This window comes from Pararge aegeria, chromosome 15 (genome assembly GCF_905163445.1).
Source record: "Pararge aegeria chromosome 15, ilParAegt1.1, whole genome shotgun sequence".
Taxonomy (NCBI): Eukaryota; Metazoa; Arthropoda; class Insecta; order Lepidoptera; family Nymphalidae; genus Pararge; species Pararge aegeria.
The window spans coordinates 9156727-9177263 of record NC_053194.1 but is presented as its reverse complement, the minus strand read 5'-3'; the positions used below and the strand labels follow the sequence as shown (position 1 = coordinate 9177263).

The 20537-nt window shown below is 33.5% G+C and overlaps 2 protein-coding genes across 4 annotated transcripts; one reads left to right on the top strand and one right to left on the bottom strand.

Moving 5' to 3' along the window:
- Positions 1-75: 75 nt before the first annotated feature.
- On the bottom strand, positions 76-18069 carry LOC120629709. 2 transcript variants are annotated; one of them, XM_039898696.1, is made up of 7 exons: positions 17962-18069; positions 16478-16871; positions 9607-9833; positions 7362-7444; positions 6008-6192; positions 5053-5195; positions 76-4302 (listed from the first exon to the last, which is right to left on the bottom strand). In XM_039898696.1, exons 2-7 carry the CDS (start codon positions 16546-16548, stop codon positions 4127-4129), a joined length of 885 nt encoding a protein of 294 aa, XP_039754630.1. In that variant the 5' UTR covers positions 16549-16871; positions 17962-18069; the 3' UTR covers positions 76-4126. The 2 variants fall into 2 exon arrangements, with proteins under 2 accessions (XP_039754630.1, XP_039754632.1); XM_039898698.1 differs by lacking the exons at positions 16478-16871; positions 17962-18069 and adding an exon at positions 10535-10724.
- Positions 17812-20509, top strand: LOC120629710 (HIG1 domain family member 2A, mitochondrial). Of its 2 annotated transcripts, none has more exons than XM_039898699.1 (3): positions 17812-17909; positions 18976-19111; positions 20238-20509. In XM_039898699.1, the coding sequence occupies exons 1-3, from the start codon at positions 17835-17837 to the stop codon at positions 20405-20407; spliced, it is 381 nt and encodes a 126-aa protein (XP_039754633.1). In that variant the 5' UTR covers positions 17812-17834; the 3' UTR covers positions 20408-20509. The 2 variants fall into 2 exon arrangements, with proteins under 2 accessions (XP_039754633.1, XP_039754634.1); XM_039898700.1 differs by lacking the exon at positions 17812-17909 and adding an exon at positions 18460-18643.
- The last annotated feature ends 28 nt before the right edge of the window (positions 20510-20537 follow it).

Here is a 20537-nt window from a genome sequence, read left to right as displayed (position 1 = left end):
GCCGATTCTTCTGAAATAATAAATTTAGCAGCAGATGATTTTAGTTTAAAAGGAAACAAAATGAAACCGCTGATACTAGTGAGAGATATTAATTTATTATAATTACTTAAATGTAAATTTTTAATTTTATTATGAAGAGTCTGCTACAAGGTTATTATTTAAGGAATCACATCTGCTCATGATAGACAACACCTTAATTATAAAAATAATAAACAATTACAATATATATAAATATCATTTAAGATGCAGTATCAAGTCATGGTTTATAAATAAATAAACAAAAATGAAACCTATTTGCTTCAAGACATACATATTATAGAATAATTTAGTTAATAAAGTCGATAAAGTTGATAGCAGACTACCGCAAGACTACCGAAAGAAACTAAATAAACTTAACGACAACTTTTAAATAAAGTCACACGCATTTTAAATCGACTAAGTAGGTACATAATTACTTGCGATTTTCCGGATCATCTTAAAACTTAATTCAACTTATTAAATTTAAGTTTACAAGAATAGCTACAATATAAAAACCGCTTCATAGCCTATAAAAATAGTGCAATTTCATTATAATGAACTTTGAATCAAAATCCATGAACTTCGTAGTACTTAACTTTTTAAACTTGAATTGATTGTAGTATCACCAATATTTTCCATAAACAAATCAGGTATGATATTTATCAATAAGATATATCTGAAGCAATGATAAAAGGCGGCATTTCGTACGAGATTAATAAATCAATCACGTTATTATATATATATAGTAATAATATTTTTTTAAACCCGCCAACCCGCATTTTAGGAGAGTTGTGCGGCTAAGCTCCATAAACAGCACTCCTCTGATTGAAGCCTTTGCCCAGCAGTGGGACGGCAATAAGCTGATTATTAAAAAATAAAGCAATTTAGAGATACATTTTGTTTGATACCAGTCTACTAAAAGTATCGGACATGTATATAAAAAAACAATGGTTCATTCACTTTATATGTTTAAAAAATGGATCATCACTTAAATAGTATGTAAACACACAAATTGACGAATATTATTTAATAATGACAATACACAAAATTAAGACAGTATTTATCTATGACGTTTTAACAAAAATCTTAGTTTCTAAAACTGGAGTGGAGTAATTTAAAAAAAAAAATCCATAAATAAGCTAACTTCATACATAACAGGATTTATGATAACATATTTGTACCAATTCTGCAAAAATATTTGTCTGAGGCCCTAAAATTCGTATATGCAAAACAATTGACAAATATTATACTTCATCATAATATAATCAATATATTAAATGATACATGATTTACAGTCTAGAATGTATTGTGAACCTTATCATTAGTGGAATATTGCTTAAAATCACTAGATCGTCAAGAAAAAAACATATAAGAAATCTTCATTAAAACTTCGCGTCATCGAATATATCTAATTGTGTAGGTAAATTAATCTTCTATTCTATTTTTTATTACCTTATATATATTCGCAGGTTTTTTTTTCGCTTATGACTTTCAAGCAACAATGAAACCTTTCCAATATTCATATTGAAAAAAACACAAACTTTATGTTAATGATTACCATATATAGAGTATTTATCAGATGTTAATTTGTTTAAACTGCGGCCTTGACGATATATGCTAGGACGAGACAGCAACAGTTAGTGCACGTTTACTTTTCTCTTGCACAAATAAATTCTGTTTAACCTTTCACCTTCGTGAATTCCAACACGTTACACCTAATGCTTTACCCATATTAACGCGTTAAAACACACTAATAAAATAATTCGGTAGATATCTATAAAAACGCGTGATAAATACATTTCAAATGGTAACAATGTATATTGAGAAACGATGATTGATTTAACGAGTTTTACGCAAATTTAAACCCAATTAATTATGGCTTATTTACAAACAGAGAGGCTATTGTAAGTAAATCGTATGGCTCAATGAATCATGAGTGAGTTCTTAGATTCTTTTCTTTTTTCATCTTGGATTGTTTAATATCGCCCAAAGTTAATAATCACCTGGTGCAGTCTTCAAATGGTAGATTGTAATTAGCAGTGCTTTCCCTATTATCGCGGATGAACAAAAAAAGGATAGCACTACCCAACTCAATCTGCTATCTTAAGATTTTGGATTAGATTGATTATTAATTAGTTAAGAGAAAGTACGTAGCGGTTACAGATCAGCTAAAGTATCAGTAACACTAAAAGTTGCATTACACTTTAAACAGTCTGTCACTTTTGGGTAAATGGAAAGTTTAATCGAAATACGTATTTACTTTAAATTGCATAAACTAAATATTCACAAACAATCTTACACAATCGTCCCAAACATTGTTGTGGATGGAATAGGAGCATTGTATTTATAAATGACCGCAACCTTTGCAATCGTAAATCAAATATATATTATCATTTGAGAAACCATCAATCACTGTCCGACAATCCGCGATATAAAAACCTGAGATGACGTCAGTAGATAATCCTTTCCTTCCGATACGTAATAAACAAATATATATTCTTATATTTAGTGTTTATATATTAAACATCATACACATACTTAAGAGACGAGAAATACTGAAAAGTGTGGCTAAAAATCTGAGAGCGTACTTTGTAGAACGAATCACGTTGTGAAAATATAAAGAACTCATGAATCGGCTTTAAAAGCATTTAACCTCTTATGCTTCATTCTACAAAATAATCATCAGGTAAAATTTCTAACCGAACGTAACGTGTTTTTAGGCTATATCCAGATATATCAGGATTAAGGATTTGGTTGGAGGTTGCTTACATAGATTCAGGACTTTATAAGAAAGTTTGTCTCGCAGCAGGCGTTAGAGAGGACGCAATATCTCTACATGCATGCAGGGGCATGCATTGGGGGTATGCACAGGGTATGCAGATGATATAAAATGAAGAAAATCTTCGGTACTAGTTATAAAAAACTTAAAGATAGGCATTGTAAGTTTTTTAAAAAGCCTACACTTAAGTATTTCCAACTCGTACTGGAGATTTTCTTCATTTTATATCATCTGCATTCCCCCTATGCACGCCACTGCATGCATGATCATAACAGACATCATACCTCAGAGTTACTTGCAGAGCTCAATGAGACGCGAAGTGGCAATTGCATAATTAAAATATGCAATACTTACTATAGGACATATAGTAAGTATGCATTGCATGTGTCATTACCCTTTACAATCTTGAATTTCTTTCCCCAAGGGTTAACTGGAGGAGGTATCTTTAGCAATAAGACCGCCTTTGCATACCAATTTTTGTAAAAAGCAGTCTTTGCTTTATTTTCAGTGAATTTATGTGCAATCAAATCTATGTTAGCCGTATGGCGACGGAAGATCAGAATTCAGTTGTAACCGTCACCCCTCTACCCGTGGGTTTCGTACGAGGCGACTAAGGAAATATATCTGAGAATGCACAGCAGCATTCTCAGTAGTACTACTACCGTCTACTGCGATCACCAACCCGTCCAGCCCAGCGTGGTGATTATGGGCAGACCCTCCCATTGAAAGAGGACTTAAGTTCAGCAGTGGACAAAAGACCATTCACACAAACATTCGATTGATGATGAAAATCTATCTGGCTATAGCTTGGATAGCCGATAGAAGTTGAGGTCCCAAGTTTCTGGAATATGATCCAGAACTGGAAAATGTCTTACAGACAACAGAGTAACGAGTCGAGTAACGAGTCAGTGAGACAGAAGTGAATTTGGAATTTGGAAATTTTTGAAAGACTGTGGAATTTGGAAATCCCTGTAAAAGACTTGCGACCAGACAAATAGAAACCTATTTTTTGTTATGATGATGATGATATTTGCAAGCATTTTTTCTCAATCCTCATGGGTCGTCCTTACCCTGATATATCTGGATATACCATTACAGTTAATGCTATCTACCCACTATATAAACAGAGACATGGCGGGCAGAGAAATTTTCGCCATCGGTCCTACATGTTAAGTTGAACTTTAATCAAAACGTACACAATCAGTCACATAACATCATGAATAAACGCATACAAACTTACATATTATAAGCTACACAATAACGTGCTCACTATATAAACCGAAACTATAAGTAGAATTTAATTAGGTAGAGTATATTTAAAGTATTACTTCACATAGATGTCGGCGACCAGAAGTTCATTTCTCGTAGTTCCGAAGGTTTGGGGAGGATCGAAGATGGGGAGGCTTTGAAGGACTTGGGCTGAGGGCTTTTAGCTTCGTTTGAGAGTACTTTCAGTTCCGATTTGGGCGCCGGTCCAAGACTTTCGACGGATTCGGCGAGAGTACCTGTAAACCATGTTACTTTAAATAAAAGACATAAGTAATAGATTTGTGACAGCCTAGTAGTTAAGACTTTACCTTCCCATTCCGGAGGGACCGTGATCAATCCCCAGCACCTCTAACTTTTCTGAGTTATGTGCGTTATTAATGTAAGCGTTTAAATATTACTTGCTTCACCGGTGAAGGAAAACATCTCGGGAAATTCTGCATGCCTAAGCGTTCACCATAATGTTCTAAGAGACGTGGGAATTCCAACAAGCCACGCATTGCCAGCGTGGTGTATTACGGCCTTAACCCTTCTAGACCTGAGAGTAGTCCCCTTCTAAACCTGAGTTAAAACCAATGCCATATAGTGAGTCGGTAAAGGGTTGATAATGATGATTTATGTTAATATTAGCAAAACTTGGAAAGCATTGACTTGCAATGCATTTTAACACTACTCTCTATACTTCCACTCATACTATACGTCTATACTTTATATCTCTAAGTTCCCACAAGTACGAAAGAGCCATGACGCAGTGGCCGGGTGTTTATTAGTGGCTGCCTTGTTGGTCTAGTGGTAAGCATGTACGGATGGATCACAATGTCCCGCTTTTCACCACAAACTTGGGGCAGTAGTCGTCAAAGCCCACCAACCCGCATTAGAGTAGAGTGGTAGGTCTATCTTCTTAAACCACCTCTTGTATAAGAAAGGAGGCCTGTTGATGGCCATAATGATATAAATCTATCTTATAATTAACAATAATTCAAACTCACCGTGTAATCTATTTTCAAATGCATCTTCTTCGGCGAGTGTTGATGTGGATGCATTCATGTCTTTCTTGAAACCGAGAAGTGCCATTGTCAGCCAGGACCGACTGTTGGCGTCATCCACTGGCTCAAATGGAGACGTGAAGTAGCTGTAAAAAAAACTAATTATTATTTATGAAGGTGAAAATGTTAAAACAGAAAAAACAAGAAAACAGCTATAAATAGTGGTTTTGTTTTTTAATTATTCGATAACAACTATAGCATATGTTTACTGTTAATAAAGTCTTAAATCGAAGCACTATAATTGCGCTTGGATTTAAGACGGGTTGATTCTTCGAAACACAGTTTAAACCTAACAGATTTTCACCGAAGAAATTATCAAAATAATCTCCAATTTCAACATAATTCCAATTTAAAAGTAAATGTCCAACCTCGCCATATTATGTAGTTTAATTTAATTAAACAAGGCTACCACTACCTCAAGTGACAATGAATTACCCCTACATTCAGAGCTAATGTTGTGCATGTACCATACTTTTGTTGGATACTTCTGAGTGCCTATTCACGAATTCATATTGGATCAATGTAATTAGTTCTAAGATTCCGGTGTAATCTTTTCCCCATATTATGCATTGTAGAAAATGCTGTAAATATACTTGATTCTTGAAACTCATTAGAATACAATCACTGCACAATATTCAATTCATTAGTGAGTATCAAATATGCAAAACTATGTGAGTAATCTCCAAATTTTTTTCCAAACAAGTTGTAATCTTCAACTGCCAATCCATATATGTGAAGTTATATACATTTACTATAATCAAAATAACAAACATTTATTCCCTCAATTTTTTTGTGTTTATCAAAAGTTTTATTTCAGTCAAAGACAGCAGTAAAAACGACGCATCTATACAGCCGTAGTCTTCGTACGTACCGGTTAAAAGTTTAAAGAATAACGTACCGGTTGTAATTCATCTTGCGGCGAGCGGTAGGGCTGGAGGGGGGAGAGTGTGCGGGTGTCGCAGGTAGACTCTTGCTGTTTCGTCTGCCGAACAGAGATCTGGGGGGTTCCAGAGAGTCCTCTGAAGGTGTTGCCACAGCAAAACCGCGCGGTGGCCTCGTAGACGATATCATCTGGTTTGCCACCTGTTTTTTAAAATATAAAATAATAATAAATATACTAAGATAATACACACATCGTCATCTTGCCCCCAAAGTAAGCATAGCTTGTGTTTTGGGTACTAAGATGTAAGTCATATTAGTACCCAAAACACAAGCTAAGAAGAAGAAGATGAACTGCGAGGCACCGAAAGAATCTGCACCGTTACGTGGTTGAAATACCATCAACACGTACGAAGCGTTTTGCTTCTTCCTTTCTGATCCGCACCGCAAAGGCCTGGAATGCCCTCCCATCTTCCGTCTTCCCTGATAGCTATAATCTGGGTACCTTCAAATCAAGAGTGAATAGGCATCTTCTAGGCAAGCGCGCTTCATCTTAGGCTGCATCATCATTTACCATCAGGTGTGATTGCAGTCAAGCACTTGTCTATATACTTAAAAAAAAAAAAAAAAAAAGATTTTTATGAATAATATACCTAAATAATATACGGATAAACACCCAACCAATGAAAAACGTTCATATTTATCACACAAACATTTTTTAGTTGCGGAAATCGAACCCACATACTGCGCCAGTCAGCCGTCAAAAAGCTACAAAAGAACGATATTCATTACCAATTCAGTGAAATCAGTTCTATACTAATACATCACAACATAAACTCTTTACCGGCCCAATACAGGGCACAGGTCTCCTCCCACAATGAGAAGGGTTCAAGCCTACCATGCTGGCCCAGTGCGGTTTGGTGGTTTTCACACGCCTTTGAGAACATTATGGAGAACTCTCAGGCATACTGGTTCCCTCACGATGTTTTCCTTCACCGTTGAAGCAAGTGATTACATTTTTATTTACTTAAAACGAACATAAAACTTAGACAAGTTAGAGGTGCGAAGCCCAAGTTCTAAAAACTGTGCTATCACCGCTTCTTTCTATGCTTAAATTGGCCTTGACAGGTTGCATCCAGAGGATACTTTATCCCAGTGAAGTTACACCGACTTTACGCCTCGGGTTGTTGGATACGGTGCGGCACTTTGTAGGACTTGCTTGTTGCATGACCAGCGAAGTGTTGCTCCGTTTTCTACTCACCATCTGCTTGATCCATCAATCATTACGATAAAAGAATAACGCACACGGCCACGCCACGTGTTCAGATCGTACTCCTGGTAATGCGATCAATAAAGTAATTTTGCAAACTTACTCTGACCACCGAACTGCCACAAGCCGCTCCTTCGCCTTTGAAACCATCATCTATACCCGCCGGTTTCGGCTTTACGGATTTTACTAAAACAAAACATATTATTTATGATTGATGGTTATAGATATATTAAACCAGCCTAACCTATACGTAATGCAAATCTATCTTCCACCCGATCCATCGGAAGTCGATTCTCAGTTTCGGCAAATTAACAGAAGCTTGAAAAACATTTGAAAATTGTATATCTACCCACTTACCGAAATAAAACGAAACTGCAGCAACTATAAATGTTGCCATCTAAGTAAACAAATGTTTCGGAAGATAAAAATAATTTAACGGTAAATAATAACTATTCCATCATACTAATTAATATAAATAATTGTTACTAACGAATATTAATTACGTTATGAAAAAAAAAAACACCCTTAAGACATATCTAATGAAAAAATACTATTTATCTAACTTAATACTGTTTTACTATTTAAGAGAATACAAACAATAGATGAACCCACTAAACAACTGTGTGGCAATGAATTCTTAAGCGAAATAATATGCTTTACTAGATAAATTGTTATAGCTAATTATAACGTCAATAATCGATTAGCGACAAATGTAAATGATCAAATAAATTAAAACAAATGAGTGTACAGAACCAGAATACGCCGAACTAATAATCTTGTCTTTAGTTCAATGGCCATTGGAGTAAAACTAGTTTCTGTGACCTATATGCCTCGAGCAAAAAAAGGAACACTATTTAAATGTCAACTAACAGACTTGATCCTAAGAAATGAACAAACAGGGTGAACGAAATAATGTCTTTTTATAGAAAAAAAAATAAAGTAGATTTCTAATATCATTTTAAAAAGTTTTTTGAAGATCTTTAGCAAAAAAGTTTCCAGTTTGAGATATTTAAATCAAAATTATAATAAAACTGATTCTCTGCGAAGCAGCTAGTTATTTATTCATTCCTAACATACTGTTTTATTGTATGTCAGAATAATATGTATTAAACTATTGTTTTATATTAAAATAAATGTTCCAGACCCGATCGCGACCCATGTTTCAATATATTAATTTTCTCATACCTCAATTTTTAAAAGATATTTTATATTTGAACGTCTTAATGAGCGCATGGGGAAGAATTTTCCCGCCATTATTGATATTGTCAACTGTTTTTTTGAATATTTGAAGATATGAGAAAACATACAGTGTATGAAAAAGGACGTATATATAAAGATTATGCAATAGTTTAATGAACTACTTTACTATAGTTACATATATATCATAGTTTATCAAATACTCAGTAATCCAAAGCACTCATCGATAAAAAAACGATTAATCATACACACGCTTCTCAGAACTAGTGTTAAAGGATAACACATTCTGTTTTTAAATTCTAAATTGGAGTTAAGCTTGAGTGAGAGATGAGTTAATTAATTGGAGCTTTAAGTTTGTTTGTATTATATTCTACCACGCTTTAAGTTTATATTATGATCTAACTAATTGCAGTATCACTTCAAGTAAACGCTTTATTCCACAGATACCACAAATTATGCAATAGATTAGATTGCTAATAGAGTAGTTCACTTAAGGTAAACATCAAGCTAATTATTTAAATTAAAACAGTTTGCAGTAAACAATAATATTTTTCTTGTATATGCGTGACTCTAACACATATTTGTTTATTTTCACAACAAAGCACTAGGTCATAATAACTCATATTCTATCCCCATAATATTCAATATAATTTAATTGCTGAGTAGTTAGTTTTATCTTTTATTTTTGTAAGAGTTTAGTTTGTTCGCAATAAGTAGTATAAGCTTTTTGTGACAGGGCTCGTCCGGAGAAGTAATACATTATTTCTGCCTCTAAGTCGGTTTCGGTCTGAAGGACCTGAGTTGCCGGTGCCGGTTACAAGCACGTGAGACTTAACCTGCTACTCATGTTGATGGCCACAGGGAGGCACGTTGCAGAACGTGTTCCTAGCATGACCTGCGAAATTTTGCTCTGTTTATAGGCGACGGTTTTTAATTTACAATCAGGTGGCACTTCTGCTTGGTCCGTCAAGCATTACTATTAAAGAAGAAGATCTTAAGCGCTATGCAATGAAGCGTTAAAAAGATTTTAAAGTAAAACCCGGTGAAGAAAAATGGACAGTAACTTTTTACAGAAGGAACTCTAAATATAGGTAAATATAAAAAGTATATATAAAAGTTAAGTCTTTATTGTATGTTAAAATAAAAACTACCTGCAGTATTAATGGGTATGATTCCGTGCAAAACATCCTGGCAAGGTTTAGTGTGCTTCGACCAATCCTTATCCTTGATGACGCTGTACGTAGCTTCCGTTTGCTGATCGCTCTGAAAATCCTTAGCGAACTTCGGCTTTCCGAACAAAACGTCAGTTTTTGGGTAGCGAATGTAAAAGAACGAGTCTTCAGGTGCCGGTGGTGATGAGGAAAACGGCTCAAACTCCCTGCGAACAAAGTTATATGCCATTAAAGTATATTGTGATCTACAAGAGCAGTTATACAACATTTCAAACAGTCACCGCTGGAGATCTTAAGTATTTTGTAAAAAACTTCCACACTCCACTATGACTGCGCGTCCAATTACGTCCCAGCACGGCTAGCTTGGGCAGACACCTTTATTAAACGGTGAAGGAAAACATCGTGAGGAAACCTGCATATTAGGAGTTCTCCATAATGTCCTCAAAGGCGTGTGAAGTCTACCAATCGGCACTTGGTCAGCGTGGCTGACTACGGTCTACACGCTTCTCATTGCGAGAAGAGACCCGTTCCTTCCCGTAAGGGGTGGATAATAATATCATTAGAAGTGAGTAGAAACGAAAATCAATCGACATTTTCAAAATTGAAAAATGTTTTAGGTTTCACGGGTGAAGAAATTATCATTACGTCAATTACAGAGAAATACTAAAAGCTCTGCCGGTTGAAATAATAGAATATTATATTTGAAAAATATTCTAGCTTTTCAGTTCTTAAGAATAATTTTTAAAAGTACAAAAAACCCCATAATATATTTAAATATTATTGTATTTATTAATTTCCAAATTTATGTCTTACCAAAAAGCTATGATGGCACCATTAATTACAATAAATATTATAGTTTACTCCCCATAATGCTTTATCGTTACATTTAATCAAACTAAAAACTTACGCAATAAAGTTATTTAAACTGTTAAACTGTGCTACAATATTCCTTCTCTTCATCATCTTCAAAAATTCTATCTTCTATCAAAAGTTTGAAATTGCTTTATTATCCTGCTGTCACTAAGCGAGATAATGCTCTTACAAAATTATCAGCGAACTAAAACCGACTAACACTCTCGAACACTTCTTATAGCTCGTACACAGAATGTTATGCTTAGTACAAGCTTATCATGATAATATGCAAATTAAACAATAATATAACGTGACGTCAAAACCAAAGGACCAATAGCAACAATTATCGCGCGCACTCCCCCGGCCAGCGGTAAAACACGACTATGACAACATTCAATACAACATATACCTACGTACCTACGTTTCAGTTTTAAGGTCAAAGACAGGAGTTGTTCACTTTTAAATACGTACATACATTGTTATAAGAGAGCATAAAAAGTTGGTTCTAAAAAAATTTGAAGTCAACACATAGCACTGGTCACGCGCCAAGTGCGTATATACACGAAGTTAGTATACATAGAGGATTGGAAGAGGCGGTGCTTTATTATTGCTAAAAATAACGCAATTGGCATCCGTACAAGAATATCTCGTTAACTTTCTCGATTTACATTGAAATTGCCGTAGGAAACCATAAGGAACTAAAGAACTGTTCTACAATTTTGTACTTGCCCTTCTCAATATTTTCCTGATAACCAGGAACCATGGAAAATACGGATATTACGCTGGCTTTCATTCGATTCGTTGGTCAAACTCTTCTGTAATTATTTTGTTTATTATCTTGTTATTGGTTTGTCTAACAAGAAATAACCACTGAACCGATTGAGACGACGACTTTGTTAACATTTGTCATTGGCTACTATTAGTGAACTATATCCAAAAAAAAATACAAGTATTTGAAATTGAAATTGTTCGAAAAGAACTACTGTCACGGGCAGCAGTTCGAAATCAAAGTCCAAAAGATCGTAAAGGCATTAAGGACTGAATTTTCTTCAATCGGCAGATAATCCGCATTTGGAATGACTTTCATAGATTTTATATGCAACCACTGTCAAAACGTCAAATTTATTTTTTAGTTAGGCTATTTGGCGATTGAGAAATCAGCCCTAAGACTGATAGATAGCCCATGAAAACAACAAAGTTATGGACACACACAATTTAAAAAACAATGCGCAATGCCGTCTTATCGCCGATCAAAGTAACTGAGACTGCTACGATTTGAAAGCAAATGGTTCAATATTAAATACACCTTGAGCCGAATTTCTCGAGGGAGCTATCAAGGGAAAAATCTAGTTTGTTATAAAAATCATCGTAGTTAAACTAATGTAGTTGTTACAAAATATGCATGAACGCTTGATGATTTGAATTTGAATATAAATATATTATTTTCGATAAGCGCTCACATTAATTCCAAACTAAATTTCGGTAACTCCAAAAAATTATGGCAAATAAGCTGCTAAATACTTGGTAGCCTAAAAGTGGCTATTGCTTTAAGACTAGGGTGGGCTGCGCCAAAATAAAAAGACGGGAAACATTTTTACTGAGTAACAAGAAAGAATTCTAAGCTGTTATTTGTACGCTGTAGTTAAATAACTTAAGTTTACATCTACGTAAATGACGATGTTTACCGAACATTTAGCGTACTATGGATAATAACAAAATAATGCAAAATGAAAACACACGTCTTAAAATAAATTTAGAGAAAAAGTGTAACATAAGATTCAGGCATGTAAATTCTTAACTACCGAAACTACAATTACACGAAAATTTAAAACGAAAATTTTGACAAAGTTCCTAAAGTTAGCGGTTATTCCAAATATTTTCTTATGCCATAAATAACTATCAATTGTTTTTGTAATTTTATGTTGCTAAATCATTGTCTGCTTACGTTTAACATTTGTCTTTTGTACTACCACTATTGAGAATTCAATAGATCTTTTGCTACACCCTGGATTAAAAATTTAATAGAATAAGTAGGTAAATTAATAAATCGCTTTTCTTTTGTTTTTTTTTTATTATCTGTGCCCCAACCACCAGTTCGTCTTTGTTATTCCTACCTTCAATGGTTGCCTGGAAAAGATAATTACCAGTGATAAGGCGGCCCCTACGCCCTATATTAGGATAATAAGTTTTTTGTTTCCTGTATTATATTTTATTTGTATTTAGTAGAATAAAGAGTTTTATTATTAATATAAGGCTTGTACTTGTTATTGTCGACTGATTTAAATATAGCGAATACATACGTAACGTAACATTCAATATCATCGTCATAAATCAACATTATATCGTCATGGCAAAGTAAATAATAATAACATACAATGTATGTAGAGGCATTTTTAATAAATATGTTGCATACTCGATATTCCATAAAATCTAATAGCTACGTTCGAATATCGGAAAAGAATAATTACCAGTAGTTAAGACTACGTCCGCGTGTATTTTTTTGAGTGATATAAAGTAGCCAAAGTTGCTTTAGAAAGTCTCATCTCAGTTTAGTTATTACGGCAGACAGTAATATCAGAATATTATAATTTAATGAAGTAAATAATTAGTCAACCGATAGAAAGGTCCACATACGATTATATTTGCTGCAAGATAGAGGTGAAAACATTCCGCACATATACATGTGAGAATAAATTGTTTTTGTTTCATCAGCCAATGTCAATATCAAGTTATCAATTACAGCTATCGAACTATCGACACTTGTTGGATAACAAAACAACTTGCCCATTGGAAGTACAAATCAAATAACTACCTAATAAAATGTTATCAAAATCAATATAAGAGACTAAAATGTCAACCTGTACCTTTGTATACCTTCAAGTACTCTTTAGTGTAAGATTTCCTCGAGGAGCCGTTTTCGAGTATCAAAATACTTGTCATCAAAGAAAAATGGATTTTATAGACATTTCATTAAAGCTCAAATTTGCTAACAATCCTTCATCTAGGGCTTCTGGTAGAACGTTTGTAAACTATTAAACTGTAACTGGAGTTGCACCTCTAAAACGGGTAACATTTAACTAACTAACTGACGTTACAGTTTGATATGCGAAAACGAACTCCTCTTACAATATTTTTGTAGATAGGTTATAGAATGCAGAAACAGAAAATGCTGGAGATGTGAGACGTTGGGACCAAAATGGAATGAACTAGTCATATAATGGAAAAAAAATTAACACCTCGTAGAAAGGAAGGATTTTTAAATTTCATATCATCTGACATCTATCCATTGTATGCTTAGTGCATAATGCTTACCTATTTCGAATACCATGGGCACGCCACGTAACTACTTGTATAGTCCGACGCGACACTACGTCAGTCTTATAGACGTCACAATGCCATTAACGCAATGAATACATACTAGACATATGTTACGTTGAAATCAATAAGCTTTTATAATCCTTACTATACTATAATGCTATATATATAAATCTCCTGTCACGATGTTTGTCCGCGATGGACTCCTAAACAACTTAACCGATTTTAAATTAAATTGACACACCGTGAGCAGTCTGGTCCAACTTAAGAGATAGGATAGCTTAGATCTTTAATTATAGTCGCAATTTTATTTTATTGCAAATTATTTGTCTATAATTAATTGACAGTCACATATTATTATATATACTACTATACTCATTTAAGGCTTAGCGATAGCGCAGACGAAGTCGCGGGCAACAGCTAGTAATACTATAAAATTATAAATGCGAATGTAGGTATGTTTGTTACGCTTTCATTCAAGAACTAGTCAATCTTCCGTCGTGATTTTATGTACACATATTCTCGGAGATATTAGAAGTAACATAGGATACTTTTTATCTCCTTTGCGAAAGGGGATAAAAGTGTTTGACGATTTTACACCATAACTCCGTCAAAAGTTAACCGATTTAAATAATTATTTTCACTGGAAAGGTTACTATCAGTTTAGTTTTGCCCAAATATCGCATAGATCTGATGAATGGGATTGGAGATAGAGGACAGAACACCTCAGCGGACAGCAGCAAACCCCTTACTTAAGGCTTAACGATACTGAAACCATAAAGTGCTGCCACATTTGCTTGGACATCAGCGCTAGGACTTAATAAAAAACGTTACAAATGTTCTTGGTTAACCTTTAGCATATTAATGCGGTACATTTTCAAAGTAAAAAATTATACTTTAAATAAGGCAAAACGGGAGTAATGTCCTTGGGATGGGCATTTGAGATTGGCAATGATTATGACGTGACGTGACGTGATTGAAGGTTCCAGTAAGATTAAAACCTTTCGTTTGGTCTGGATCTGAGGAAGGTGTAGCAGCACGCTGCGACCCGTAATTAACGCGGGCGAAGCCGAAGGCTTTATTTTATAAAGAGGACAATTTTTATGAGCGTTGGTCGATTGTTTGTACCCAATAGGCTAATAGAAGTATTGGGCCATTTATTGCAAAGTATCAAAACTTTGCATATGAAATTCACTACTAGGCTTGCGCTGAAAAAACTATTGATAATACACAAAAATTATGTATTACATTATTAAAGTACTCATTATTACCTACAAAAGACTCTGGGAGAGAATAAATAAATAAATACTACGACAATACACACATGATCATCTAGCCCCAATGTAAGCGTAGCTTGTGTTATGGGTACTAAGATGACTGATGAATATTTTTTATAAAATATAATATACATAAATACTTAGAGTATACATATAAACACCCAGACACTGAAAAACATTTATGCGCATCACACAAACATTTTCCAGTAGTCGGAACCGAACCCACGGTCTTGGACTCAGAAAGCAGGGTTGCTGCAAACTGCGCCAATCTAAATATCATAGTAAAGTCTTTGTACTGTGTGTACTTTTGTTACTCACACTGCCTAGCGAATGAATCAAAGTGGCCGTTTGATATTTTTAGCTTGCATCCTAGAGGAAAAACATTGGAAAAATTTTAGTCCTAAAAATCGTTCCTGCGGGATTTTTACAAAGCGGTCAGTCGCGAACAAAAACTAGAGATTTTAATATTATTAATATTGCTGGTGCTATTTCGAAATATTTCTAGGTACAATCGACCGCTCACTAAATAACTTTTAGACCACACCCGTGCAGTCAAGATGGTGGCCTCGGGTTTTATCTAACGTAGGTACGCTGTTTACGTAGTTATGCATTACAAAATCTTATAAACCTGTTCACTAGAGTGCGTTTTTATGTCCGCGTTACGTATCCGCGTAAAAGGATACAGGTACCTATACTATATTATCGAATACTATAATTTATAAGTTGACTCATTATTTATAGTTTTTTTTATTGACACAGCTAAATAATTAGACCCAATTATTCAGTACCTGAATGTGTCTGTTTGTTGACCATTAATCATAATAAAATCAATGCATTGATTTCGATGGCTCTTACCCTATCATACCATCAAAATAAGTAGAGTAAGAGTTTCACTCTGAACATAGAAATCTAATTGAATAGAATATTAGAATAAAACCTTACAGGATCATGTAAACTCCGATGGTTAATACAAAAATAAGCTATATATATATCATATTATTATATTCAGCAGATGAAGTCACTGTATTTAGTCAGTTCAACCATTGTATATGCAATAAGCATAGTGCAATGACTAGTTAAAATGATTTCAATTACAGCATTACCTTAATATAGATAATATTACTCTTGTACACAAATATAAATTATAATGTATTTAAAAATGACCTTGAGAACATAATATAAAATTGCATGAAGTATGGCCATATTATTATACAGAACATCCTGTATAAGATTGTAATTGCAAAACTGGACCACAAGAGCGCCATCAAATAACAATTTAATAAAATTAAAAAAATCATACAATAGTATTTAGTTTTGAACATTCTCTATGTGAATTCTATAAATAGAAGTGCTTAACAGTGATATGATTTGCTAAATAAAAATATATGATAAAAGGCAGCACTTACTTAGTTGGTTTAGATTTCATCCAAACTGGAAGAGTAAATCCATCCTTAAGTTCTGGATCACTGGAAGCCATCTTGTCTGGTATAGTTATAAACTCCAAGAAGAAATAGGTTTTTTTATTATAATATTTTGAATTGAATGTGAACAATAATCACTGAAGCAGTTGTTACGAAATACTAAACAAATTGATACTTAGGTGTGCTTTATCTTGAGCAGACTGATAAGGCGAATATTATTGCCAACATTAAGAATATATAACAAAAATGAATGGAAGTTTTGATTTGATACTATATTAGTATTACAAAGGCAAAGATTAAACTTATAATTAATTATTTTGTTAATAAATAAAACTGTTCAAGACACACTCGATTTAAAACTCAACATTGATAGAGGCATCTGAAACAAAATTAGAAAATCTCCTATAAATTCCAAATAAAAAATGTAAGTTGCCCTAAAGAATAGAAAAATCATTCATTTTGTCAATGAAATAGCAGAGATATTGGCTAGTTCACAAAGAAATGCCCTGGTAGTGATGTGCTATGTGTAACTATTAAGTACAGTACAGTTTTCAATATAGACAACAAAATAGTTTTGTATTGAAAACTGTACATACATTAAAATTTTCTAATTGTATACTATGCAGAATAGTCAAGATCTAGCCTAAATTATAATATGTATGTATTAGTAAATTTATGAAAAACTCTGTTTTAAACATAAGCTTGTAAAAGAGTCCTACTATAGTAAACAGGAATGTAGACAATATAATAGCTTAGGTATGTATAATGGCTAACCAGATATCAAAAGTACAAGTGTGTTGCTCATTGAACCAGGGGGGCCTACAACCTACAACCCCAGAACATAAGGGTTCCTGGTTGCTTTAGTTTTAAGTTTATAAACATACTTATTTTTTTACGTAAAATACAGATCAAAGGTGCCACCTATTTGAATAAAGAAATATTTGACAACCAGAATCATGAATTGATGACAGTAAAAAACTTAAAATTTAAATGTTTGTTATTTAAAATAAAACAGCAAAGCATACACTTACAGGATTGCTTTGTTTTAGTAATGAAGCTAGTCTTATTTTGCAACATAACAACCATTATGAAACACAAAGCAAAGTACAAATAATTTTGTCTGAAATGAAATAAGAATTGGACGTTTCTAACAATACGCCATTTTAAGGTAGGTATTTCTATCGAGCATCGTGCCCTTGAGTCCGAGAGATATTATTGACTTCAATACAACCCGTGATATATTTACGCAACGCAAATGATAATATCATATAACACAATGATCTAATACAATTGCAAGCAAGCTTGAAGCTATACCTATATAATATATGGAATCCCTTTGTGAATGACAGAATCCTGCATCGCAGCGCCTTCATGGCGCACAAGCTATATAAAACCACGTGAACAGAACCAGGACAAGGTAGGTATTTGAGTGACGATCTTAAATGTATACAATTTAATAAGTTACTTACTGTTTTGGAAACAATAAAATCACTAGTAAAAACCATTTTAGGAAAGTTTTCTGACACCACCTTTAGCACACGTCAAAAAAGATATGGTCGATGTGATGGATTTGTCAATTGTCATTTGTCACCTGGCATTCTCATTCTGCATTGGCATAGCAATAGCAGCAAATATCGATACCTGATTGGTATCGATACTTTAGTTTCGATATATAGTATTTTGAATTCGGTTCAGTATTATGTAATGGTTTTCAAACGCTGTGTGTGTTTCTGTTTTTTTTTAATTATTATCCTTCTTGAGGATTTGACAAATACCAGAGTATATTTTTAAAGTAAATAAATAGACCAGCTAGATACCCACGTAGATCCGATAGTATCGATAATAGTATAATCTAACGTAATGGTTGATTTTTTAAATGTCAATAGTATAATAGTCTGTAGATAGATAATAGTCTATTTTGTATATAGTCTAGTACCATAAGTGTCCCATGGCTGAGTACATTACATAATTAGTTTATAAAGGACATGACCAGTTTCTCCGATTCAGTATACTGTGCTCACTTACATCTTTTACGGATAAATGTAGTTCACTACGAAATTAAAAAATGTTAAATTTGTTAAAAAAAATGTTTGTATATTTATTTCGTTCCTCCAGTTACACATTACTGCGCTCTGTCGTGTAATTTATGAAGTAAATTTATTATTTAATAATATCTAAAACTTAATTTTTAATTCTTACAAACATATCTTACATCTGAAATCGACCTTAGACTAAATGACAGCTATTTAGGTGATCCTCTAAAAAGTGAAATGCTTTATTAATTTTTACCATCACCTATCTAGACTATCGGGAATCGTCTTATCTATCGATATCGATATAATTTAGTGATTGCAAAATATTTACAAAACAATATGTCAAATTTTGGAGATTTTATTTGTGTAGGTAGGTACTTACTTGTAAGTACCACACAAATATAATTAGTTTTTTTTTAACTTTTTCGGTTCTGAACGTTTGGAATAAAGGTAAAAATGGCTAATGAAGAACCAACGGACCTTGATTGGGTGCAATTGCGTCGTGATATGGGTCCTGTGCACCATGTCGAAACAACACAAGAAAAATTCGTGCGAAAATTTGGCGAGAATCCTTTTGTACCCTTAGGTAATTTATAAATTTTCTACTTCTTCCAAAATATGAATTTCACAAATAAATCGTGCAAAATAGGTAGATGAGTTCATTATGCGAAATTTCTAAATGATAAATCTGCAAACAAACAAAATTTTTAAACATTGTCTTAATGCCTTGATAAGTCTAATTATAATTACATACTCCTAAGTTGAACATTCCACTCATCCAAGTTTTCTAGATTTATGGCAATGGTTATTTTTGCTGATATTGCATAATGATTATTTAACCTTAATGATCCTTTTCAGTTGCTGATGCTAATAATATCTATCATCATCAATATCCTTCGTCTAGTGTGCCTCTTCTGGGCTTAAACATCCTCTTTTATAAAAGAGAAGATTATAGATCTTGCCCCTCCACATTTCCCTAAATTCTGGATGCCGTATTTATTTGTATGTTGGATCATTTTTTTTCAACTGTGTCCAATTATTAATAGCCATCCCAAAGAAATCATTAAAAAATAACTTAAAATCATTTATATAATATAAATCATTGTTTTAGTACATCAATGCCAACTGCTAATCATGTTAATGAGCAAAAAATTTTAATTATTTGATTTTATTTATTCCCATTATATTTCCTTTATATTTCCATTTTATAAATTATAACCCAACTTGGTTGGAACATATTTGAAAGCATATTTCGCCACCTAGCCACCAAAGTAGCTTGTGTTATGGGTACCAAAATGACTGATGAATACTTCTATGAATAAATACTTTTAATATATATATATATAAACAACCAGACACTAAAAAAAATCATGATTATTACACAAGCATTTACCAGTTGTTGAAATCGACCCACAGGCCTTTGACTCAGAAAGTAGGGTTGCTGCCTACTGCAGCAATCTGCAGTCCAAATCAATATATCCTGCAATGAAGGAGGATGGTAGATTTAAGCTGCATACATTTCTCTTTCATGTTTAAATCTAATTGTAATCTTAGGTAATCTTGCATAAATGTTTACACAAATTATGTGCCAACATTTTTTACCATATTATTATGTTATCTTAATGAATCTAATTCTAAAGGTCATTTTCATGAAAGAGATTAAAACGGGAAAATACAGAAGTTAACTCAGTTAAATTTTTTTTATGTTTCAGGCTGTCTTGCAACTGCTGGAGCATTGTCCTATGGATTATGGTGTTTCCGTACAAAGAGATCAAAACTGTCACAGAGAATGATGCGGGTTAGAATAGTGGCACAAGGATTTACCATCGCTGCCCTTGTTGGAGGTGTTGTGATGGGAGCTGGGAAATCTCTTAAGACTTGATTTAATTATTTCAGGCTTAAATGAAAAGATTAAAATATATTATGTAATTTGTTTATTTTTATTAGACTCAAATAAATACCTCAAGCAAGTTAAGTGTTGCTACTTTATTTTTTGTTACTTCATTACCTAT

Coding starts and splice junctions, on each gene's coding strand:
- LOC120629709 (XM_039898696.1), bottom strand. CDS start 16,548: ATGGCTTCCAGTGATCCAGAACTTAAGGATGGATTTACTCTTCCAGTT. Junction 9,834..16,477: donor ATGAAATCTAAACCAACTAA/GTAAGTGCTGCC, acceptor CTTTGTTCGCAG/GGAGTTTGAGCCGTTTTCCT. Junction 6,193..7,361: donor GTGGCAGTTCGGTGGTCAGA/GTAAGTTTGCAA, acceptor TTTAAAAAACAG/GTGGCAAACCAGATGATATC.
- LOC120629710 (XM_039898699.1), top strand. CDS start 17,835: ATGACAGAATCCTGCATCGCAGCGCCTTCATGGCGCACAAGCTATATA. Junction 17,910..18,975: donor GTGAACAGAACCAGGACAAG/GTAGGTATTTGA, acceptor TTTGGAATAAAG/GTAAAAATGGCTAATGAAGA. Junction 19,112..20,237: donor GAATCCTTTTGTACCCTTAG/GTAATTTATAAA, acceptor TTTATGTTTCAG/GCTGTCTTGCAACTGCTGGA.